General features: G+C 48.1%; 8 protein-coding genes across 8 annotated transcripts; 4 read left to right on the forward strand and 4 right to left on the reverse strand.

Annotated features, from left to right (window-relative positions):
* Positions 1 to 341: 341 nt before the first annotated feature.
* On the forward strand, positions 342 to 2,424 carry ANOM_003403 (uncharacterized protein; the record flags this gene model as incomplete). Its single annotated transcript, XM_015548660.1, has 4 exons — positions 342 to 386; positions 447 to 1,074; positions 1,310 to 1,549; positions 1,604 to 2,424. 4 exons carry the CDS (start codon positions 342 to 344, stop codon positions 2,422 to 2,424), a joined length of 1,734 nt encoding a protein of 577 aa, XP_015408837.1.
* A 192-nt stretch (positions 2,425 to 2,616) lies between these two features.
* Positions 2,617 to 3,651, reverse strand: ANOM_003404 (D-isomer specific 2-hydroxyacid dehydrogenase family protein; the record flags this gene model as incomplete). Its single annotated transcript, XM_015548661.1, has 1 exon — positions 2,617 to 3,651. One exon carries the CDS (start codon positions 3,649 to 3,651, stop codon positions 2,617 to 2,619), a length of 1,035 nt encoding a protein of 344 aa, XP_015408834.1.
* Positions 3,652 to 4,163: 512 nt separating this feature from the next.
* ANOM_003405 (uncharacterized protein) lies at positions 4,164 to 4,931 on the reverse strand (the record flags this gene model as incomplete). The annotated part of the gene is made up of 1 exon (XM_015548662.1): positions 4,164 to 4,931. One exon carries the CDS (start codon positions 4,929 to 4,931, stop codon positions 4,164 to 4,166), a length of 768 nt encoding a protein of 255 aa, XP_015408835.1.
* Positions 4,932 to 7,827: 2,896 nt separating this feature from the next.
* ANOM_003406 (uncharacterized protein) lies at positions 7,828 to 8,622 on the forward strand (the record flags this gene model as incomplete). Its single annotated transcript, XM_015548663.1, has 3 exons — positions 7,828 to 7,920; positions 8,013 to 8,204; positions 8,257 to 8,622. The coding sequence occupies 3 exons, from the start codon at positions 7,828 to 7,830 to the stop codon at positions 8,620 to 8,622; spliced, it is 651 nt and encodes a 216-aa protein (XP_015408832.1).
* A 1,215-nt stretch (positions 8,623 to 9,837) lies between these two features.
* On the reverse strand, positions 9,838 to 10,189 carry ANOM_003407 (uncharacterized protein; the record flags this gene model as incomplete). The annotated part of the gene is made up of 2 exons (XM_015548664.1): positions 9,838 to 9,863; positions 9,922 to 10,189. 2 exons carry the CDS (start codon positions 10,187 to 10,189, stop codon positions 9,838 to 9,840), a joined length of 294 nt encoding a protein of 97 aa, XP_015408856.1.
* A 3,791-nt stretch (positions 10,190 to 13,980) lies between these two features.
* ANOM_003408 (alpha-galactosidase) lies at positions 13,981 to 16,374 on the forward strand (the record flags this gene model as incomplete). Its single annotated transcript, XM_015548665.1, has 3 exons — positions 13,981 to 14,083; positions 14,156 to 14,765; positions 14,832 to 16,374. The coding sequence occupies 3 exons, from the start codon at positions 13,981 to 13,983 to the stop codon at positions 16,372 to 16,374; spliced, it is 2,256 nt and encodes a 751-aa protein (XP_015408833.1).
* Positions 16,375 to 17,461: 1,087 nt separating this feature from the next.
* Positions 17,462 to 17,982, reverse strand: ANOM_003409 (uncharacterized protein; the record flags this gene model as incomplete). The annotated part of the gene is made up of 2 exons (XM_015548666.1): positions 17,462 to 17,850; positions 17,913 to 17,982. 2 exons carry the CDS (start codon positions 17,980 to 17,982, stop codon positions 17,462 to 17,464), a joined length of 459 nt encoding a protein of 152 aa, XP_015408821.1.
* A 614-nt stretch (positions 17,983 to 18,596) lies between these two features.
* On the forward strand, positions 18,597 to 19,520 carry ANOM_003410 (class I SAM-dependent methyltransferase; the record flags this gene model as incomplete). Its single annotated transcript, XM_015548667.1, has 1 exon — positions 18,597 to 19,520. One exon carries the CDS (start codon positions 18,597 to 18,599, stop codon positions 19,518 to 19,520), a length of 924 nt encoding a protein of 307 aa, XP_015408847.1.
* Positions 19,521 to 20,257: the final 737 nt, after the last annotated feature.

Raw genomic sequence — 20,257 nt, forward strand, 5'->3', positions numbered from 1 at the left:
ATTTTCTTCCTGTTTGTTACTTACTGGCCATCTCGGCGTCTGACCTATCTCTTTCCGTTTACCTTTTTTCTTGATCGAGCGAGCCCTCCCTCCTCATCCATTGATCCATCCCTGGCGGACCCAGTTAAGCACTTAATCTTGGTCAATGTCGCTGCCCAAGCGGTGTTGCCAGATGCCAATATTTAATTCCTTGCATCTCCTAACTCCCCTTTGGGAATCTTAGAGGTACCCGGCTAGAAGTCAGCTTAATACACAGGCATATTGAGCACTCTATTATCGATCGAATTCCCCCAGTTGTCCACTTTCTGTAACCAAGCATCTCATTTCATCCGAAGCACAACATGACGGTCATTGAAATTGAAGTAGTCTTCGACTTCGTTTGCGCAGTAGGTCATCCAGCCCTTCTATATACAAGAATATAGATGTCCACCTCTAATGGTGCACAGTGGTGTTACATCGGCAAGCGGAAGCTAGACAGACCCATCGCTCTATACCAGAAAGTCTATCCAGGTGGAAAAAACGACGTCTTCTCTATCAAGTGGCGTCCCTACTACCTCAACTATAATCCACACGCACACAGCGTACCCAAGAGCGAATTAATCGATGGTCGGTTGAGCAACATGACTCTGGAACAGCGAACGTCCCTATTCAGCCGCATGGATCAGATTGGGCGGTCCGTCGGTATTCATTTCAAAGTTGGAGGTATGATTGGGAATACTCGCGATGCGCATCGCCTTGTCCATCTCTGTGGAACTCAGTCTCCTGAAGCTCAGAGTGCGCTGGTGGAGAAGGTACTTGAGGCCTATCATGAGCTGGAGAAGGATATCTCATCTAAGGAGGCGTTGACTGAACTAGCCGTGGATACTGGGCTCGATGCGAAGCAGGTGCGTGAGTGGCTGAATTCTGAGCTGGCGGCAGATATTGTGGACAACGAAGCCTGCAAAAATAAAGAGGAAGAGGGCAATACGGGTGTCCCTCGCTACATAGTTCAGAATGTGTATCAGTTGGCTGGTGCTGCAGATCCGACTGAGTTTATCGAGATCTTTACGAAGGTTAAGGAAGCCGAATCTCAACGTTGAAGAAGGGCAAGATTCTGCTATCCAAGATTATCCTCTTGCGCTTATAATTACTTCTTTAAGATAACTAGATCTAGTCGCGGAATTCGCTGCGCTGACATTAATAAGCTTCCCCACACTGAGCTTCAAACGCCCCCCACACTCCATTAATAATCCAGTCGTGGTTAACTACTTATCTATGACCTACTGAGTATACAGTGATTCAAAGAGTTTCTTGATTGCATCATTCATAGCTTCTAGCATCATCATGTCCGCAAGGGTGTTTGTGACCGGAATTACCGGCTATATCGGAGGCGACGCATTCCACCTCATCCAGCAGAACCATCCGAACTTCGAGTTTTCAGCCCTGATTCGAACTGAGGACAAAGCTCAGCAAGTACGCGAGAAGTATCCAAAGGTACGGGTAGTCCTGGGAGACTTGGACGATGCAGACAAGATTGCCAAAGAAGCTGCATGGGCAGACATTGTGATTCGTGCGTTTAGGAACCCATTTAACTGAGTCCCGAGCTACTGCTGACACCATTCAGACACTGCCGATGCATCGGATCATGTTGGGGCCGCAAACGCCATCGCAAAGGGGATGATCGAAGGCCATAGTCCCGAACGGCCGGGATACTGGCTGCATACCGGCGGTACCGGTATCTTGACCTACTTTGATTCAGAAGTACGCAAGGTCTCTGGCGAGCCGGACGAGAAGGTGTTTAACGATTGGGATGGCGTTGACGAACTGGTTAATCTGCCTGCGGCTGCATTCCATCGGAATGTGGATGAGATCGTGCTGAACATTGGTTCTAAGTATTCCGACCGTGTCAAGACGGTCATTGTATGCCCTCCTACTATTTACGGCCGTGGCAGGGGACCTGTGTCAGGTCGTGGTCGACAGGTCTATGAGTTGGCCTCGTTTATCCTGACGCAGAAGTATAGCCCCCAATTAGGAAGAGGCTTGGCTCGGTGGAACAATGTGCACGTCTACGACCTGAGTAGGTTATATGACGGCCTAGTGCGGGCCGCTCTGGACCCTGCAAGAAAGGACGACAAGGAAATTTGGGGCGCCAAGGGCTACTTTCTTTCTGAGAATGGAGAACATGTTTGGGGGGACCTATCCAGGCTGATCGGTCAGCAAGCTTTCAAACATGGCCACCTTACGCAGGAACCAGAGCATAAGGGATGGTCACTTGAGGAAGCCCTGAAATCGCCCGCAGGTTTTGAGGCTGCTAGCTGGGGCTTCAATTCCAGAGGTGCTGCTCTTCGAGCGAGGAACGTGTTAGGTTGGCAGCCCCAAGAGCAGAGCCTTGAGGCCGAGATCCCTGAAATTCTCCGCGCTGAGGCAGCTAGGCTAGGCCAGTGAGTCTCGCATTCTCTGGACCGGCATGAATTGAGTATTAGCACTATGAATAGGCAGTTATCAATGAATGAGATTCCCACGGATACAGTGTGCGGTGATGGGCATTAGTTCTATCTAAAATTGTACCCTTTCACAGGGATGAGCCATTGTGCACGACAACTTTCAACTTGAGCTAGACAGAGAGAAAAGCCATTGTTAAGACCTAGTATTTCGACAATCTACCGGATTAATCGTATCTCCTACACACCACCGCTCAACGGTACATTTTACAGCGGTCTGAAGATTCTGTAACGTCCTTTCTGCGAACCAGGCAAGATGGGGTGTCAAGACCAAATTCAGGTCTGCTGCATCTGGGTTCAACAAAGGTGAGTCTCCTCTCCCAATAGGCTCATTGGCATAAACGTCAACAGCTGCTCCTGATATGCTACCCTCTTTCAGCGCATGAAACAAAGCGTCCTCATCCACGATGCCACCTCTAGCAACGTTAATCAAGACAGCCTGAGCGGGCATCATGCGCAGCTCCTCGACCGAGATCAAGTTAACAGTCTCCGGACTTCGCGGCAAGCACAGAATCAACACAGTCGACTTCCCCAATGTATCTTCAAAAGAGAGCCGACCTGGTCGCGGAGGATCCCCCTTCCGCTCGGCCACTATCACACTCATCCCAAGCCCACGGGCCAACGCTTCAATGCGCTTCCCTAACGATCCGTACCCGATGATCCCCACAGTCTCATCGCGGCACAGCAATGGCGCCTTTCCATCTGCGGTACGAAGTCGCCTGTGGATCGAGCCATTCATTTTCCACTCCGTGTCACGAGTCGTGTCCTCCGGAACCGCCGTCGTGATATTATTCAGATTGACTATTTTCCGCCGGGTAGCGAAATACAGGCCGATTGCATGCTCGCTGACACTGTCCACATTTGTGCCGGGACAGTAACACACGGTTATTCCTCTAGCTTTGGCAGCAGGTTTATCGACACAATCCGTACCACTTGCCATAATCACTATCAGGCGGAGTTTCGGGGTGATTTGGGAGCTGAGAGTCTCCGCCGACAGTCGAATTGTGGTGGTTAAGATGATTGTGGCGTCTTTGACGCGAGAAGCGATATCTGCCTCATTGGTCCAGCTGTACACGTCGAGAGAATATGGTTGGGCTAGGTCGAAGCTTGGAATCGGGCAATGAACGGCCTCGATGGCGACTATGTGGTGACTATCGTTGTCCGTGGCCATGACGAGTGATAAGAAGGCAGGTGCAATACTATAGTAATATGGGATATCATGGTGAGATCAGGTAGCTAGACTCATTGCGAATTCTGATATACGTACTTGGCGTATAGGAAGACATAGGGCGCAGAAATCCGCATGCCCGATCCTAACCGAAATAGAGAATGACACAGGGCGTGGGATGAGATACCTCACTATCAGACCTTTGATCTCTATTATCACTACGGAAAGCCGGTCTCCGCGCTATGGGGTCCATTCGGTCCGACCTTTTCAAACACAGTGGACATGCTAATCATTGGTCAGTTGATGCCAAAACCCGAGGGTTTCGGTTTCTCCTTCTCATCCCGAGGATGCGAAATGATATTTCAAACTCTCGGATGTTCATAATCTCTAAGCTCTCTAGAAACAAATCTTACCGAAAAGTGCAAATTGAGTTCCATAAAAATATGCTGGAAAGAATTGGCTGAAGAGAAATAGTTTCAGGGAATTCCATCAACATCATAATTTCATAAGATGCGCTAGTTTACAAATATCCTCCCCTCTGACACAAACGCTGCCTGACCAGCAAGTTCAATCTGCCACACTGCATCCATCTCATCATTCAACGTAACATCCACAATAATATGACTTTCCCTTCCCATCTCCGAGCCCTGATTAATGTAAAGCCGGTGCTTCTGGCCCTTTTGGCTATTAATTAGCGCAATATAAGCGCCCAGGGAGCATCCGCCACTTCCACAGGCAGGATCTTCCAGATTAATAGCAATCATGCGCACACGAAGCTCCCAGACGGCCATGTCACCCTCTATCCGAGTTTTCAGTAGTTGGTAATACATAACACCGGTGAAAGATGGCGCCCAACCCTCATCAAGCTCAAGCTCGGGACTTGGGCCGGGGACAAGACCAGCAAAAAGATCCGCCCTTTCAGTTAAATCCACTAGTGCATATGTGACACCCTTGACCATGGAGACTACAGGTGATGTATCTCTGACGCCGTGCAGATCCGATGCTGCCGCTAGAGTCGCCTGGACCGAGAGGATCCGGCTGAGCTTCGCTTCTTGTTGGTGAATGTGTATATTATGGGGAACTCCTGCAGAGACGACTTTGCTAGTTGGGTCATAAGATATTGCGACGGGCCCGGCCTTAGTAGTTAAGGTCAAGTTAGTTGAACCGTTGGCATCATCGGCTAACAACTCCCGGAAGAGCAGATGGCCTGTGCCAATGATCGGATGACCAGCCAAATTCCATTTCATTAACAGGAGTGAAAATGTCCACCCGGGGACTTCCATTATGGTCTGAAGGATGCAAGAAAACCGTTTCGGAGAAGTTGAATTCCTTGGCGATCTGCTGCTTTTGCTGCTGCGATAGTTTGTGATCTCCAGTCTTCACCATAGCCAGTGGATTCCCCTTGAATCTAAGTAACTCATTCAGCTACCAGAGGTCTAGGATTGTATATATGATCGTGGTGTACCTTTCCGATGCAAATACATCAAGTGTGACTAGCAGAAGGTTAGCGGGGAAGTTATAATGGTGAGCTGGGGCTTTCTACCATATGAGGCCTGTTCGCCGGGCATTGTGGGCTTGTGCACGCAGAACTGATAACTCCGAGTGATATAATCGTCGGAGAACTTTTGATTAAAATCCCGTGTTCCTTGAGTATTTCAGTGTCGTGAATCATGTATTGAGGACATACTTCCTCATATATGGCGGGTGAAAATCGCTTACTATCGGGGACCCACCCACGCCCTGTGTAGTTCAAATGAGTCCAGAGAGTAGTTATATCACTTGTACGAAACATCTAGAGTTGACTATCCGTAACTAAATGCATTACTCTGACTAGAGAAGTCGACGTTGATCAAACTACATATTCACCAATGGTTCTATTCGGAGCAACTTCAGAGTCTCTTCGTCTCATTTATGACTAAGTGGCAAAATGACGAGGTATCACTTCCGTGGCAGACTGAGCCAAGTATAGAATGGGAGACTCGCTCATAAATAATACTCGATATGGAGAAACAAACAATACAGTAATTAGTTGCGCTTTTGATAGCTTTGATTTAAGTATGAAGTCGGAAATCTCGAGTAGTATGATGTGAAATAGATATACAGTCAATGTACATCCTTACAACCATTTTTCGATCTTCAAAGCTTGCAACACGGTTAGTTGGTAGTTACAGCAACAGGCGGTCCGTAATTACAGGGTGAAGGGCACTCTGCTGGTGGCAAAGTTATCGGTGTACAGGTCAACACTGGGACCCTAGTAGCAGCGATGCTGGTGGGAGGACCGGCTTGTCCGTTTGGATGGACACGAGCTGTACAGCCAGTGAAAGAAATGTTCCCATGGCCCGGTATTGTGGTTGGTCTATCACAAAGCCCGTGTTCAAGGTAGGGAATGATCGGGGCCTAGGAGCCAACAGTCACATAGGTCCACCAACGCGGGTACTGCGTCAGTGAAACACATCGTGCCAAAGTTTCGATCCTTGTGTGGCTCTAGGAAAGTTGGACAAAATTTATTCAAGGAAAATGTAGTTTTTTCGCAAGTTGGTGATGATCTTTGTTAAGGGCGGCCTTATGTCTTAATATCCATGGGCGAGTTGAAATGTCTGATCTGAAGAACCAACTCGCTTGCTGTAGCATCTAAATCACAACTCTGCTCGTGCAGGATATAGGTATCTTTTCCAACAGTCACATACTGTGTCAAATCTGCCTATGATAGGTCTACAGTGGTCACGTAAAAATAGCGAAGGATGTATGCAACGGCTGATTGCGTTTTAGCTGCGAGATGTTCTCACGCATACGTTAGTGATTGTGGTTTCGACCGAAGTAAGTGACCTTTTGGTAAAACTACTTTTTCTAGTCTACGCAAGGAAGAAGCAAGAGGCCAGGTTCCGATTGGATCTATGTATACGCAATCTCACTGAAGCTGGTGTTAGGATATTCTGATTAATGAGCCATATCTTATATTCATCAGATGGTTACTTCTGCACGGCATACCAGGATATCGAAGCATTAATTATCCCTTGTAAATTTCAGTACAGAGGCCTTGGCTATCGGCAGCGGCGCCGTGTATGATATCATGTTCGAGTACCAGGCTGAGTGCATAGGAAGATTTGCTATGGCATCCGAGTATATGAAGCCTCTTGCTACATACATTGATCGTATTCGCGTCTGGATTATGCAATAGCCTCTTATTTCGTCCTTTTTTTATCCTCCAGAATGTACCATTCAAGATTCAAATGTCGCCCAGGATGTAGGAGGACATTATTTGGACACTCAGGATAACACTATGGTCGCTCGGATTAGAATGTTTGTGATCCCTTTATCAGCTAAACTGCCATATGTTCTCTTCATTCTCACCGTTTTAGATTAGGATCTTAATGAATTTCGCTGCTTCAACATCATGTGATAGCAGACTCAGGCTATGAGAATCAATCAAGCCACGTTGGAGTCTCTATGTTAGGAGCTCTCTCGTATAAATCACGCACTCATCCTAGTTGTACCATTTCGCGTTGACATATGATTTATTTGCCTAAGTTGAACTTACATTGTCAGGTTGCTGCATATGTTATTTTTTTCGGTAGCCGGTGCGTGGCCAAAGCTTCATGGCATTCACCTGGTGTCCAAGCCTATTGGGTAAACAACACATTTCCGATCAAGTGCGAAGATATTTCAAGCTTGACCAAAAGCGTTGTCATCTGTGTCCGTATGCCAACCAATTGGAATGGGGAAGTTGTGGGATATACGTATACTTGAATGACTTCTCTGGATATTCATTCCAGGCTGTCAGCTTCTTCTATCATAGCTAAAGCTCGAATTGTCGCTGTACGTCCATCACGAGCCACTTGAGTTACCACTTTTGTCTTGGAGGTTCAGAAGCACTAGACAATGGTTGAACTTGACCACTTCGGATAAGAAGGATTTATTTTATGATAGTGCAACATTGTTGAGCTGTACTACCTCCCTGTGATCTACATGCGCTGCATAGAGCTTTATTCACTTTAGCGAAGCCTCTGGGAGCATATAAACTCTCTAGGACTGCTGCTTCTTCTTCACATCCTTTTGTCCTATGGTCCCTTCTATCTATCTGAGGACAAGAGTTCGTCTGGAATACCTTGCCAACGACTCCTTAGTAAACACCTTGAGGACTTAATATTGTGCTTGCACACATTATCTAAATTAGTCAAAATGCTTGCGTGGTTGTTTCTCCTTCTAAACCTTCTTAACTTTGCACTGGGTGCTCCGTGGCAGGGAATCCGCCAGAAGCCACTTGCTTGCCAGGTATGATGACATGTTCAGGATCTCCAGGCTATCCATACAAAGTCGAGCTTTTATAAATCAATCACGAAACATATGGCTGATACAGCATGCAGGATCGCTTCTCAGATGACGACCTTCTCGAACCCCTCCACGACAGATGCTACACCCAACGCTACAATCCAGGACCATGTCATCGAGAGGAGATGCTAGTGCCCTATGATTCTTGCGCAATCGTAGGCCCATCAACAATTGAGGTCCTCGACTCGCGCAAACCACATGGCCATTTCCCTGGACAGCGCTTCGCGGTTAGCCGCGAGGGTGATGACCAGAAAGTCAAGTCTATGGATAACATTCCAGCCATTGATGAGCGGGGAAAAGACCTGTACTCTCGCGATTGAGATTCCTGCCATGCCAGAAGGTCAGTATGCTCAGGGCTCGACTACTATGGAGGTTTGGGTTTGGGCGGTCGATCGCCCTGAGAAGCCGACGTGGGATGACCAGCCCGACAAGGACCAGACTGTTGGAAAGGCCACCTTTCCTACGTGGGAAGTGCAACAGGGTTGGTTGCAGCGATTTATGCCTCTTGACTGTGAAAAGCAGATGAGCTACATGGTCGAGCTGAGCCTTCCCAAGGGCGATGGGGATGTGCGCTTTTGGAATCAGTTAATGGGGAAACAAGGGGCGCCACCAATTGGCTGGAGAATGCTTCAGGGCGGATGTTAGACGACGGGGAGTTGGTTACTCGGTACTTTGGTCTGGTACTGGTGAGTGACAAGGATACGCTTGACTGATTGATTGTTGGGTTCTGGTAGTTGTTTTTCAGTATCTTTCGGGTGTGTTATTTCTCCATTTCTGGGTTAGTTATGACAACCGATGTGCCCTTACGCTTACGCGAGAGTGCTTGACATTCATTCTGTGTCCGGCAACAGTTGTCGACAGTCATTTTAGCTGACCACATCCTTACTAAATTCATGTCTGTCTTGGAAAAGATCTGTTAAGTATGTCAGATGGTCTAATACACATACAGGAATAACCTAACTATACCATGTAGAAAGGATGCAACATGAATGGATTCAATCCACGCTAACTATAAAACCAGGGCTGAGAATAGTTAAGCCCTAAATCAGAAGAAATGAGGAGGAAAAATGACAAATTAAAAACCGGGAAATCAGTTTATAATCATGAAAAACCCCACCCAAGCTAGGGGATTTAGGCCAATGTTATGCTAACATAGGGCAAGTGTCTTTCGCCTTGTGCTCTAAATCATATATTAAGAAACGAGTCTGATGTCATTCGTGGCATATAACCGAAATGGGAAAAGCGCCCTAATTTAGTTGAACTTGAGGCACCGCAATAAATGTAACCGACTCGATGGAGTACTATCCAGAGGTAGAAGGTCTTTCTATGATGCTGGGATGGTATGGGACGGCCCACAAATACAATCTCAATAAGGGGTGGACTGTAGCTGTGGTATTTGCGCAGATACACTAGATCTATCGCTGGTGTGGTACACAGGGCTATTGCTCAAGTTTATGGCGTGTTTGTAGAAATACTGCTAAACAGGAGAAGCTGAAGTGAATTCGATGGTTTAGTTAGGTATAGCTGTGTTTTCGATGAGATTTTTCTATTTTGCTTGGTCCAATTTCCAGAAAACATGTAAATTCTATCATAACATTCCATCCCAGGCGGGAATGATTCGGATAGCTAGCTCCATATAATTTCATCGCTCTTGACAGACACGCTCTTGCTACTCCCGAACTATATCACGGTCATTACGAAGGCTTGTCAATAAAGATCCAACACAGGTATGAGTTAGTGCGAAAGGCATGATGGTAATATTCGGACTAGTACAATATCCACACCACAATATGAATCACATCCTATGATCATTCAACCCTTCCACATAGTCCCACTTGTAAGCCCCATGGCAAAAACAGTCTAATGGAAAATAGCCCAGACAGGACCTAAAGAAGTAGTCAGCATGTATCCCCAAAAGGAAGCCAGTATCGAACCGCGACTTACCCTTTCCATTGTAGGTAACACTGGTGCAATCATCACAAGTAGCAACATTGTTGTTCCAGCATCCCTTATCCGTGAAGATGGACATCATCTTAGAGCTGGTGTCGTGAGCCTGGAAGGTGAACTTTCCATTGCCGTTGATGGGGCCGATACAGGTGTTGTCGTTGGCATCGCCGGTGTCGGTGCATGTTCCCTGGGGGCCGCACAATTGGACATAGCCGGCTGACGCGGTAGCGACGAAAACGGAGAGAACGAGGCTTTTGAACTGCATCTTGGAGGTGGATATAGTTTCTCAGGAGGATGAGTATTTGACAAGGTTGGTTGATTGTGTTGGTAATATTTGTGTTTAGGGAGGGATGGGTGCCCGGTTTTATACTCGAGATGCCCGCGCTACGAGTGAAGATTCTGCCTTGCACACATGTGCTCCAACTCAAGTGCAATGGGCTTTACCTCGGAGCGAGATGCCCAAGAGGATACCGCATTTCCCATGGACAATGATGTTGGCGTTGGGGCCAAATGTACAGTGGAGCTTCCTGGGTTGGTTATGATACTACATGCCGAGCCTCCAGTATACAAATCATCGGCATTGCAGCCATGCCGAGAAGCATTGCCACTACCCTTAGACTGAGTTCGTCTGTTGATTAGCCTGTAGTATTTCTCTCAGTTGGGGGACGAAGCCAAGGTGTGGAGAAGAGCGCCTGGAAAGAGCACCTAGGCGAGGGTTGGCATGCGAAGATCCTGATCGAGTAATTGCAGAATCAAGACCCAGAGTCTGGAGTCTAGATACTCGAACGTATATACGCAGGACTAACTAGGATCTCGACGGAATCGACGGAATCTAGACCAAGATTGGTTAGCTCTATGGGGTATTAGCTGACACCATTCCCCTTCGGGTTGTTGTGTGCATGCCCAATTCGTCCTAGTGATGCGGATCCTTCCTTTGTTAGGAAAATGTTAAAGGCTGGCAGTGCCGAAACACCGTTGCTTTCTTGTATCCATCAATCTATAACCCATCCTTGTCAACGATCCACCGGAGACCCCGATCGACGAACTATCGACTGATACTACTGACACCACCACGCTTGAGCTGGGGGCCAAGTTGTAACCGAGCCTTTAAGGATAATGGCTACGTGGGTATGGAGTACAAGTGAACTGCTACTTGACGTCACACGGAGAGGAGTGATTGTCTCCTAAAATCTAGGCAGAAAGGAGATATACGCTGTAAGAGGGCCGGCCTTTGATCTAGACGGTGTTCTCCAATTGTCCCATGAGACCCTACCAACAATTACTCAGCAGAGTGTAGCGTAGCATTGAAGCAATATACGCCGTAGGATATGGGTTCTGATTGATTGAGAATTGACTCTACGGCATTTCTAACATAGTAAGTGCCTCAGGCAGTATTATACTACCATATCAAAACTGCTTGAACTGCTTATTAAGGTGCCCAGCAGCCATAACTAGAGGTTGCAAGTCACTTGAGGGGTGCCTTTGGCGTCAACCAATTTATCGTGTCGGTTTAGGTTACCTGGCCTATAAGATACAGGATCACGGCTTGAGGAGAACTGCATCTTCTGAATCATATAGAACTTCTGATTTGAGGCTATATATGAACGACCAAAACCCTTCGTCCTGGTCAGATGCGCTAGATCTTTCTTGGATTGTCTTATATGTATCATGTCTCGTACTGCCCATACGGTTTTTTTTTTTTTTCAAGCTTGAATGAAGGACCCTCGTCATGGCTTCGTCTATCTCTGAGCAAATTCAAATTCTCCCCAGAACCTACAAGGGATATCGAGCAAACGATTCCGAGCCATGCGAACAATCCGAGAACATCATTTTTCACGCAGCCGGCCTGAAGTGGCATATGAAAGTGACTTTCAAGGCCAAAATTGGTATCACAAAAAGGTGTGGCCTCCTTAGGAGAAGAAAGAAGCTGGAGGCCCTAATCTACCTTATCGACTTTCACTCCATTCCTCTGCTCCCAGATACAGTCAGTGAACTCGTGATCGAAAGAGCATCCTATCTGCCGTGCTCTCCAACACTCCCGATGGAAACCACTATCTCAACTCTACTCCACCGAGCCAAGTGACACCTGTTGGGTCTACACAATCCAAGAGGATGCCTCACGAGTACTATATACTATTTACGATATCGACTCAGGGTTACCAACAGTGGCTCTCTCCGAGATTGAAGAGAAGGCGCAGATTTCGAACAATGTCTTCCTGGTCACATGGAATGGGCGAGATGAAACCTTTATCTACAAAACAGTGGAGCATCCCTTCTACGACCAAAACCACACAGCTTTGTTCCAACAGGAGCTCCGTAACATCGTGCTCCTTCAGGGTATCCGGAATATCGTCCAGCTGGTAGCTGTGGTGAAATCACCAAGCCCGTTCAAAACAGCACCGTTAAGTGAAGGCGGTAATGTTATTCTTGGCATGGTGTTAGAATATCACCCTAATGAGACTCTCGAAGATGCAATCCATCGCCGCGATGGGAAAGGAACATCCTGGCAGGCTTGGCCTTACCAGCTGGCACGTGCTTTGTTGCGGTTGCACGATTCGTCTCTTACCCACACGGATATTACCCCTCGGAAGGTCGTTATCGACGCAGCCGACGAGGCAGTCTTCACTGATATTGGAGTGGGATATACATATGAGAATCTGGCACCAGAATTCCGAAATGATTCCTCGCCCTTGGAATTGCCATTCGACCAGAGATGTCAAAATGACTGGTGGGCATTTGAAAAGCTGCTAATAGAACTGGTTTCGATTGAAGACAATGGGCTCTCTGGGACAATCATCCGAGATATTCGCGAAAGATTATCGTGTGAACACCCTGAAGATCGACTTGGCATTTATGAAGCTATCCGACAACTTCCAAGATAATAACAGGCGGCAATCCAATCGCGCTCTCCTTTCTCCATATCCATGATGATGAACACCGCGCTGCAAGGAACGACACTGCTTAAATCAAGAAATCCGACTCCGGCTCAGAAATATCCTTTCGTCCGTATAGTCACACATATTGGTTCTACTGAAGCATCGTATTGATAGATCCGAGCGAATCAGGCACCTTCAGGTGGAATTTGCGTCGTGGGAAGTTGGCTAGTGAGCACAGAAGCACCACTTCATGTGATAGGGCGGATCATTTTCCCTTGGTTCTATGCGCTGGACTTATATTCAGCTCGGTCACTGTCCGGTTGGGTTCGCCAAGACTAGGGAATAGGGCCGACTTGGAACGCTGCCTACCTGGATGGGCTCACCGAGCGGGTGGTTTGATCACAATTTTTTATGGGATGACCTCAACGGTGCACGTACGGTACGAGCGCCGGAGATAGCTCCGAGCCGAAAGGGGGTCCCGGCTTTGGATTGACCCCGTGGGGCTGGCTTTTAGCCATTCTGAGAGGCTCCCAAGGTCCAATCTAAGGCAATGGCCACCCCGCAGCCTGGACGCTAAGAGTTGGTCGAGTCAGGGCTACTGTGTACAGTATTGAAGCGCCCTCGATATCTCTCCACTACTCTGTCGGAGTTATACAGTGACATTGACAGATCCGCTTGGAAGTTGTCTTCCATATAGCATACTTCAACCCGATGAAACAGGAGGATAGCAATCCCACCGAAAGGGCTGGAATGGGGTACGGGGTATGTGGGGGGAACACACCAGAGATATTTCCCCGATGTTCCTCCGCATTGGCCTTTGCCGGCGTCGAATATCCCCACATTCCAAGACAGGGAATCATTCTGTCTATCCCCAGTTATCAAAGGGACCATGAGGTGACGGTGAAAGGGAAGCGCGCCCAAGGCTCTTGGAATCAGTGCAGGAGTCTCCTCAGTCCACATCCAATACCCTTGTTAGTGTCGGACCCAGCTCTTCCTCCGATGAAAGGGGTAATGAATACGAACGTTGCGTGGTAGTGCAGCTTACCAAATGATTGGGGGAATTACTGCGGCATCAGTCGCTTGTCATGCTTCCCCGCAACTATTTAAATGCAAGGATGCCCATCCTTTCCGGGGCCCTGACATCGTCTCCTCTACAGCTCAAATCACCTTTTAAGTCAAGATGTTTGGCTCCCCAAAGCGTGCTGCTTTGGCAGCCGCAAGTCTTCTGGCGGTCCTCGGGAACGGTCCATCAGTCATGGCGCAGGAAACTTCAAGCAACAATGGTAAGTAGAACCATATAAGCTCGTCCTTTATAGCACTCTTCCACGCTTCACTCCCCATTGACACATGTACAGCAATTGTCGCGGACGGCAAGACTTTTGCCCTCAATGGAGAGAATGTCTCATACCGCTTTCGAGTGAACGAGACCACCGGCGACCTGGTGTCAGATCATTTCGGTGGCAGCATCACTGGCGATATCTTCCCAGGACCTGGCGCCGAGGCACTTGGCGGCTGGGTTGGTTTGGCTGGCCGCACTCGCCGTGAATTTCCGGATCACGGCCGAGGAGACTTTCGGATTCCCGCCATTCGGATTCGCCAAGAGGCAGGCTACACCGTGACAGACCTGCAGTATCAGTCGTACTCGGTGGTTCCAGGAAAGCCTGCCTTGCCCGGTCTGCCAGCAACCTTTGGTAGTGAGGAGGATGTTACGACTTTGGTGGTACACCTCTACGACAACTACAGCTCCATCGCTGTGGACCTGTCATACTCCATCTTCCCTAAATATGATGCCATTGTGCGGAGCGCGAATGTTACAAACAAGGGTACCCAAAATATCACAGTCGAGGCACTGTCTAGTTTCAGCTTCGATTTCCCATATGAAGACCTTGACATGATTAGCCTTAGGGGCGACTGGGCGAGAGAAGCCCACCGTCAGAGACGCAAGGTGGAATACGGCCAACAAGGGTAAGTTACTGTTTAACCAAGCCGATGATAGAAGCAGGAAGTTAATGTCTCACCTGGAATACACAGCTTCGGAAGTAGCACTGGTTTCTCTTCTCACTTGCACAACCCTTTCCTTGCGCTAGCACATCCCTCCACAACTGAGTCTCAGGGCGAAGCCTGGGGATTTTCCCTTGTCTACACGGGCTCATTCTCAGTTGATGTCGAGAAGGGTTCCCAGAGTCTCACCCGCGCTCTGATAGGATTCAATCCTAGTCAGCTATCTTGGCAGCTGGGTGCTGGCGAGACACTTACCTCTCCGGAATGTGTTTCAGTCTATTCAAGCGACGGCATCGGCGGCATGTCTCGATCATTTCATCGCCTCTACCGTAATCATCTGATCAAGAGCAAGTTCGCCACATCGGACCGCCCGCCGCTGCTTAACAGCTGGGAGGGTCTGTATTTTGACTACAATGAGAGCACAATCTACCGCCTGGCTGAGGAGTCGGCCGCCTTGGGAGTCAAACTGTTTGTGATGGACGACGGCTGGTTCGGCGACAAGTACCCCCGTTTATCAGATAATGCCGGTCTGGGTGACTGGGTGCCCAACCCGGACCGGTTCCCTGACGGTCTGAGCCCGCTGGTGGAAGATGTCACAAAGATGAAGGCAGGAAACTCGTCCACCGACCTCCGCTTTGGTATCTGGGTTGAACCAGAAATGGTCAACCCCGACTCGACCCTGTACCACGAACACCCAGACTGGGTGCTCCATGCTGGGCAATACCCGCGCACCTTGCAGCGTAACCAGCTCGTGCTCAACCTTGCTTTGCCCGAGGTGCAGGAATTTATCATCGACTCCATTACCAACATCCTCAACAGCTCGGCTATTTCCTACGTGAAGTGGGACTTCAACCGGGGGATGCACGAGACACCCTCTCCCAGCAACGACCACGAATACATCCTGGGCATGTACCGGGTGTTCGAAGTCCTGACTACGCGCTTCCCGGATGTTCTGTGGGAAGGTTGTGCCTCTGGTGGTGGACGCTTCGACCCTGGTGTGCTCGAGTACTTCCCCCAGATCTGGACCTCCGACAACACTGATGCCCTGATGCGCATCACCATCCAGCTCGGTACCTCGCTAGCATACCCACCCAGCGCCATGGGCGCCCATCTCTCCGCGGTTCCGAATGGACAGACCGGACGTACCATTCCTGTCAAATTCCGTGGTCACGTCGCCATGATGGGTGGATCGTTCGGTCTCGAGCTCGACCCCGCCGAGCTGCACGAGGATGAGAAGGCCGAGGTCCCTGGACTGATCGCACTTGCTGAAAAGATCAACCCGATCGTTCTGACTGGCGATATGTGGCGTCTCAGGCTTCCTGAGGAGTCTAACTGGCCGGCGGTGCTATTCATCTCCGAGGATGGCAGCCAAGCCGTCCTCTTCTACTTCCAGCTCAGTCCTAATGTTAACAATGCCACTCCCTGGATCAGGCTTCAGGGATTGGATCCCAAGGCCACCTATAGCGTTGACGGCAGTGGATTGTACTCTGGTGCGACATTGATGAACATGGGATTGCAGTACAAGTTTGAATCGGATTATGATAGCAAGGTTGTATTCTTGCAGAAGCAGTGATCAAGCTGATGACGTGATGCCAATGAGGGTAATTATTTGTATGTAGATAGTGAATGGAAAATTAATGTTTTTATCCTCACCAGTACTCTATCCTGCAAATCCTCCATTCTGAGTATGAATTAACGCCCTGCAGATCAAGAACCTAAGAACCCTAGTTTCATTGAACGGGATCCAATGAGACTTTTTTTTTCTGACCAGGCAAACGCCTGCCAGCTAATTTCTTACAGAGTCGTTCTTTGTCTGACTCTGCCTTCATCCGTGCTATCTCAGGCATTATAAAGTCACACAACCCTCGCCTAGTCCACCCCTTGAGCGCTTAGATGCAGTTGGCTTGTTGCTAAACTGCCCACCTAAGGTTTGATTGATTGGATATGTTTCCAACATATCTGTTTCACCGGACAGGAGATGAAAGATACCAACTTCTCCGACCTTAGCCTAGCAGGGATATTTGATAACGATGGTAACCGCTCAGAGGGGACAGTGTCCCCATGATGGATTTGGGATTCTGGGAACCCTAATCTCACCAGGAACAATAGCAAATTTCTGGTTGACCCTTCATTTCTCATGAGTTGATATATCTTTGCTAATGGATCGGTCATGCTAATATGCACACTCACTCCATCGAGTTGATCTGAGAATTTGCGTGCTAATGTTACGTGACCATTGCGAACATGTTGAAGCTACTCCTAGCCTCATTTCTTGTGGCCCAACACTCGGTTCAAGCAGAGCCGGGAATATTCTACAATCCCCCAGCTAGGGGGCCCATGCATGTCTACAAAGACAATCCAGTTTACGAGGGTGAGCAAGTGGTTCAGTTAAGATGGGTGACCACTTTAGAAAGCATCTCCATATTGCTAAGGCAAGGCGATAATTCTTATTTTGAATGGCTTCAAAGTACGTCGTTGTCCACTAGAGCCTAAGGGATTCCTCATATTATGACCTGACGGTAGATGACAGCAAATCTATCAGATGCCACAACATTTAACTGGATCGTATCGACCCAGCGAAGCCTAGAGGGCGGTAATGTTTTCTTCTTCCAGATCCAAGACGCCGATGAGCCGGAGAACCCGGGCTTCTTTGCTAGTCATTACTTCAATATCACCAAAAGGGCAAAAGATTTGACAACAACAACGACAACTCTGTCATCATCATTGTCGTCGTCGTCCACAACGACATCAGGTAGCTCAACAGCGAGACCATCTAACGGGGCATTGACAGCAACAAGTATGACCTTGACGCCAGCTAACGCGATACCGACAACTCCGACGTCAATACTAATATCAAGCGACGCCCTTACCACATCAGTGACTTCGTTAATCTCTACCACATCACTCAATACACCCATCCATTCGAGTAACAACGGCGCAATATCACCGCAAGCAAAAGTGGGACTTGGTGTTGGTGTCGGACTCGGATGTACATTCCTATTGACCCTTGCGAGTGTTATTTTGTATTTCAAGCTGCGAACGAGGCGCCCTCAAGCTGACAGGGCTCAGAACTACCTCTCGGGAAGTACTGTGGTTACGTATAAATCATACATCTGCAAACCTCGGTCGGCCCGTCTAGTCGAAGTTCCTGGACGTCAACTTGAACATCATGAGCTGGCATCGTGGCATACTATTACCCACAGACTGATTTCTCTTGGAATTATTACTTCAAGTCAACAATATGGTTTTATGTTTTACATGAGCTATCCTTGGTGAAAATCACATGAGTAAACAGAAGGCGGGGATATCTTGGTAAGAGACAGCCAGTAGTATTTTGGGAGTTGCCTGACTAGGCTTTTACTTTCACAGGGATTGCAATCGCGTGGCTTTATGTTCATAACTTCTTAAGCTGAGTCTACATTCATGTTGTTGCATGTGGGCTGATCGGTACCGTTGGTTTGGTTTCCAGGGTTTGGGAGCGCACGAGCCATGCCTTACATCAATTGCCTTTGCCACTGTGAACCAAGTCAGACGACTACCTTCTGTTGTTCAGCCCAATTTCCTACATTACTGTCTTCTTGTAATATCAAAGGAAGATAGGTTTGTCCTAGCTATGGTACACATCCCTGCGACTCGTACCTTTCACAGGTAGTACGATCGAGATCCCCTCATGAACTGTTTCTCCCTCAGCAAGAAGCCTCTGGGTTTGACTTCTTGACTCATCACGATCTATCTATTAGTTGTCTGGCTTTCTTTATCGTGAATATAAGCAGTCTCGAAACCCTCTGCACCATCATGAGCGACAGCAAAGGATGCAGAAGCAATTCCGACGACTCTGCTTATTTGGCCGAATACTATGATCTACAGGTCAAGGCAGATGTCACGACCTTGAACGCCCAAGGTGATGCCAAAGTTTATCTATCGGCCCTGAAGAGGCAGATGGAATCGTACTACCCTCTTGACCACCACGGTGAACACCTTGTCGTCCTGGACGTCGGCACAGGTACCGGACGTGTGCTGGCCAATCTCGCCACAGATGCCGTTCGGGAGAGCATTCCTCTATCTAATGTCGAATTTATCGGGGTTGACAAGGAGCCTTCGATGATCCATCGTGCATTAGCTGTACAGCGGGAGACGCCGAGTATGTCGCACATCGGTCGCATTGATTGGCTTGTCGGAGGCGTCCTCCATTTGTTATCAGCAGAGCTGCTTGAAACCCACATCAATCAGGTTGATCTCCTGCTGTCCGCGTCTGGCGGCGTCAATCTTCTTTTCAGGGCTGGTGAGCTCGTGAGATTTTTCGCTCAGGCTGCTGCGCTACTTCGGCCGCGATCAGGACGTTTCTATCTATCTGTAAAGAAAGATCTACTATTAACGAAATCTACCACAAAGCCAATGAACGAAAATACGACAGATACGGGGTCGTGCGAGCGACATGAATTCCCGAGTGAGCTCCATGAAGGTATTATCTACAGGCAACTGCCGATTGAAAGTCCAGTCTTAGACGGTATTATTAAGAGGACTCTCTACCAGTTGCAGGTGATCAAGCGGACTGATGCCGGCCGTGAAGAGATTGTTGAAGAAAGCCATATCGAATGCGTGCAAAGGATTTGGAAAGAGTCGGAGCTTTTAGAGTGCTTTAAGGAGGCGGGGCTGGAGTGTGTCGGAATCATCCATGCTTCACACGAGACATACTATGTTTTGAAGCAGACTGAATGACTACAATTTACCTTCAAACTTTTGAAAAGCTTTTGTCTCCTATTTGCCTTTATTTCCTTCACAGCACCGTGTGCTCCTTCCTCTCCTTTTTCTCTCATGGGCATTTAAGACCCGACTTCAACACCTCACCGATCACCGACTTACCGGTCTCATTAGCTTCGTTGATTGTGTTGGCACAGTCTCAATTGAGGTCCTTGTTTCACTTGTTTGATACCGAGAATGCTATGTGTTGCGAATGAACCCTTCGAGCGACTGATTTGAAGGGCTGTGTGGAAGCCTTGGATTCTCAACAAAGGAAAAAAGGGGTTATGCCTATGGTCAGATATAGGGGGAATTGAGTATAAGGTATAGTGTTCATTGCCAGGTAACGGACAGCCAAAAAGACATATATATCCTTTTTACTACTTATATCGAAATGCTGTTCATGGAGCATGCTATAGTCTCAATATATATTTTTGAGCAATCCAGCAGGGAGATCCGTGTTCGACAGCGCGGATAGTAGCAAAGCTCAGAAACGCATCTAGAGATGGGCATAGGCTCCAACCAAAGGAAGTACCGAGAATACATGAAAATTATGGACATCTATGAGCCGCATCGTGTGAAATGTGGTCAACCACGTCGAGGTAAAAGCCAAGGATCCGGTGAGCACGGTAGCTCTAAGTTAGGCTCAAGTAAGATAATTTGGCACTTGGAATTCAACAAATGGTCCCATAGCTCAGTCGGTTAGAGCGCTGTGC

The sequence above is a fragment of the Aspergillus nomiae genome, assembly GCF_001204775.2.
Source record: "Aspergillus nomiae NRRL 13137 chromosome Unknown contig00066, whole genome shotgun sequence".
In the NCBI taxonomy this organism is placed as follows: domain Eukaryota; kingdom Fungi; phylum Ascomycota; class Eurotiomycetes; order Eurotiales; family Aspergillaceae; genus Aspergillus; species Aspergillus nomiae.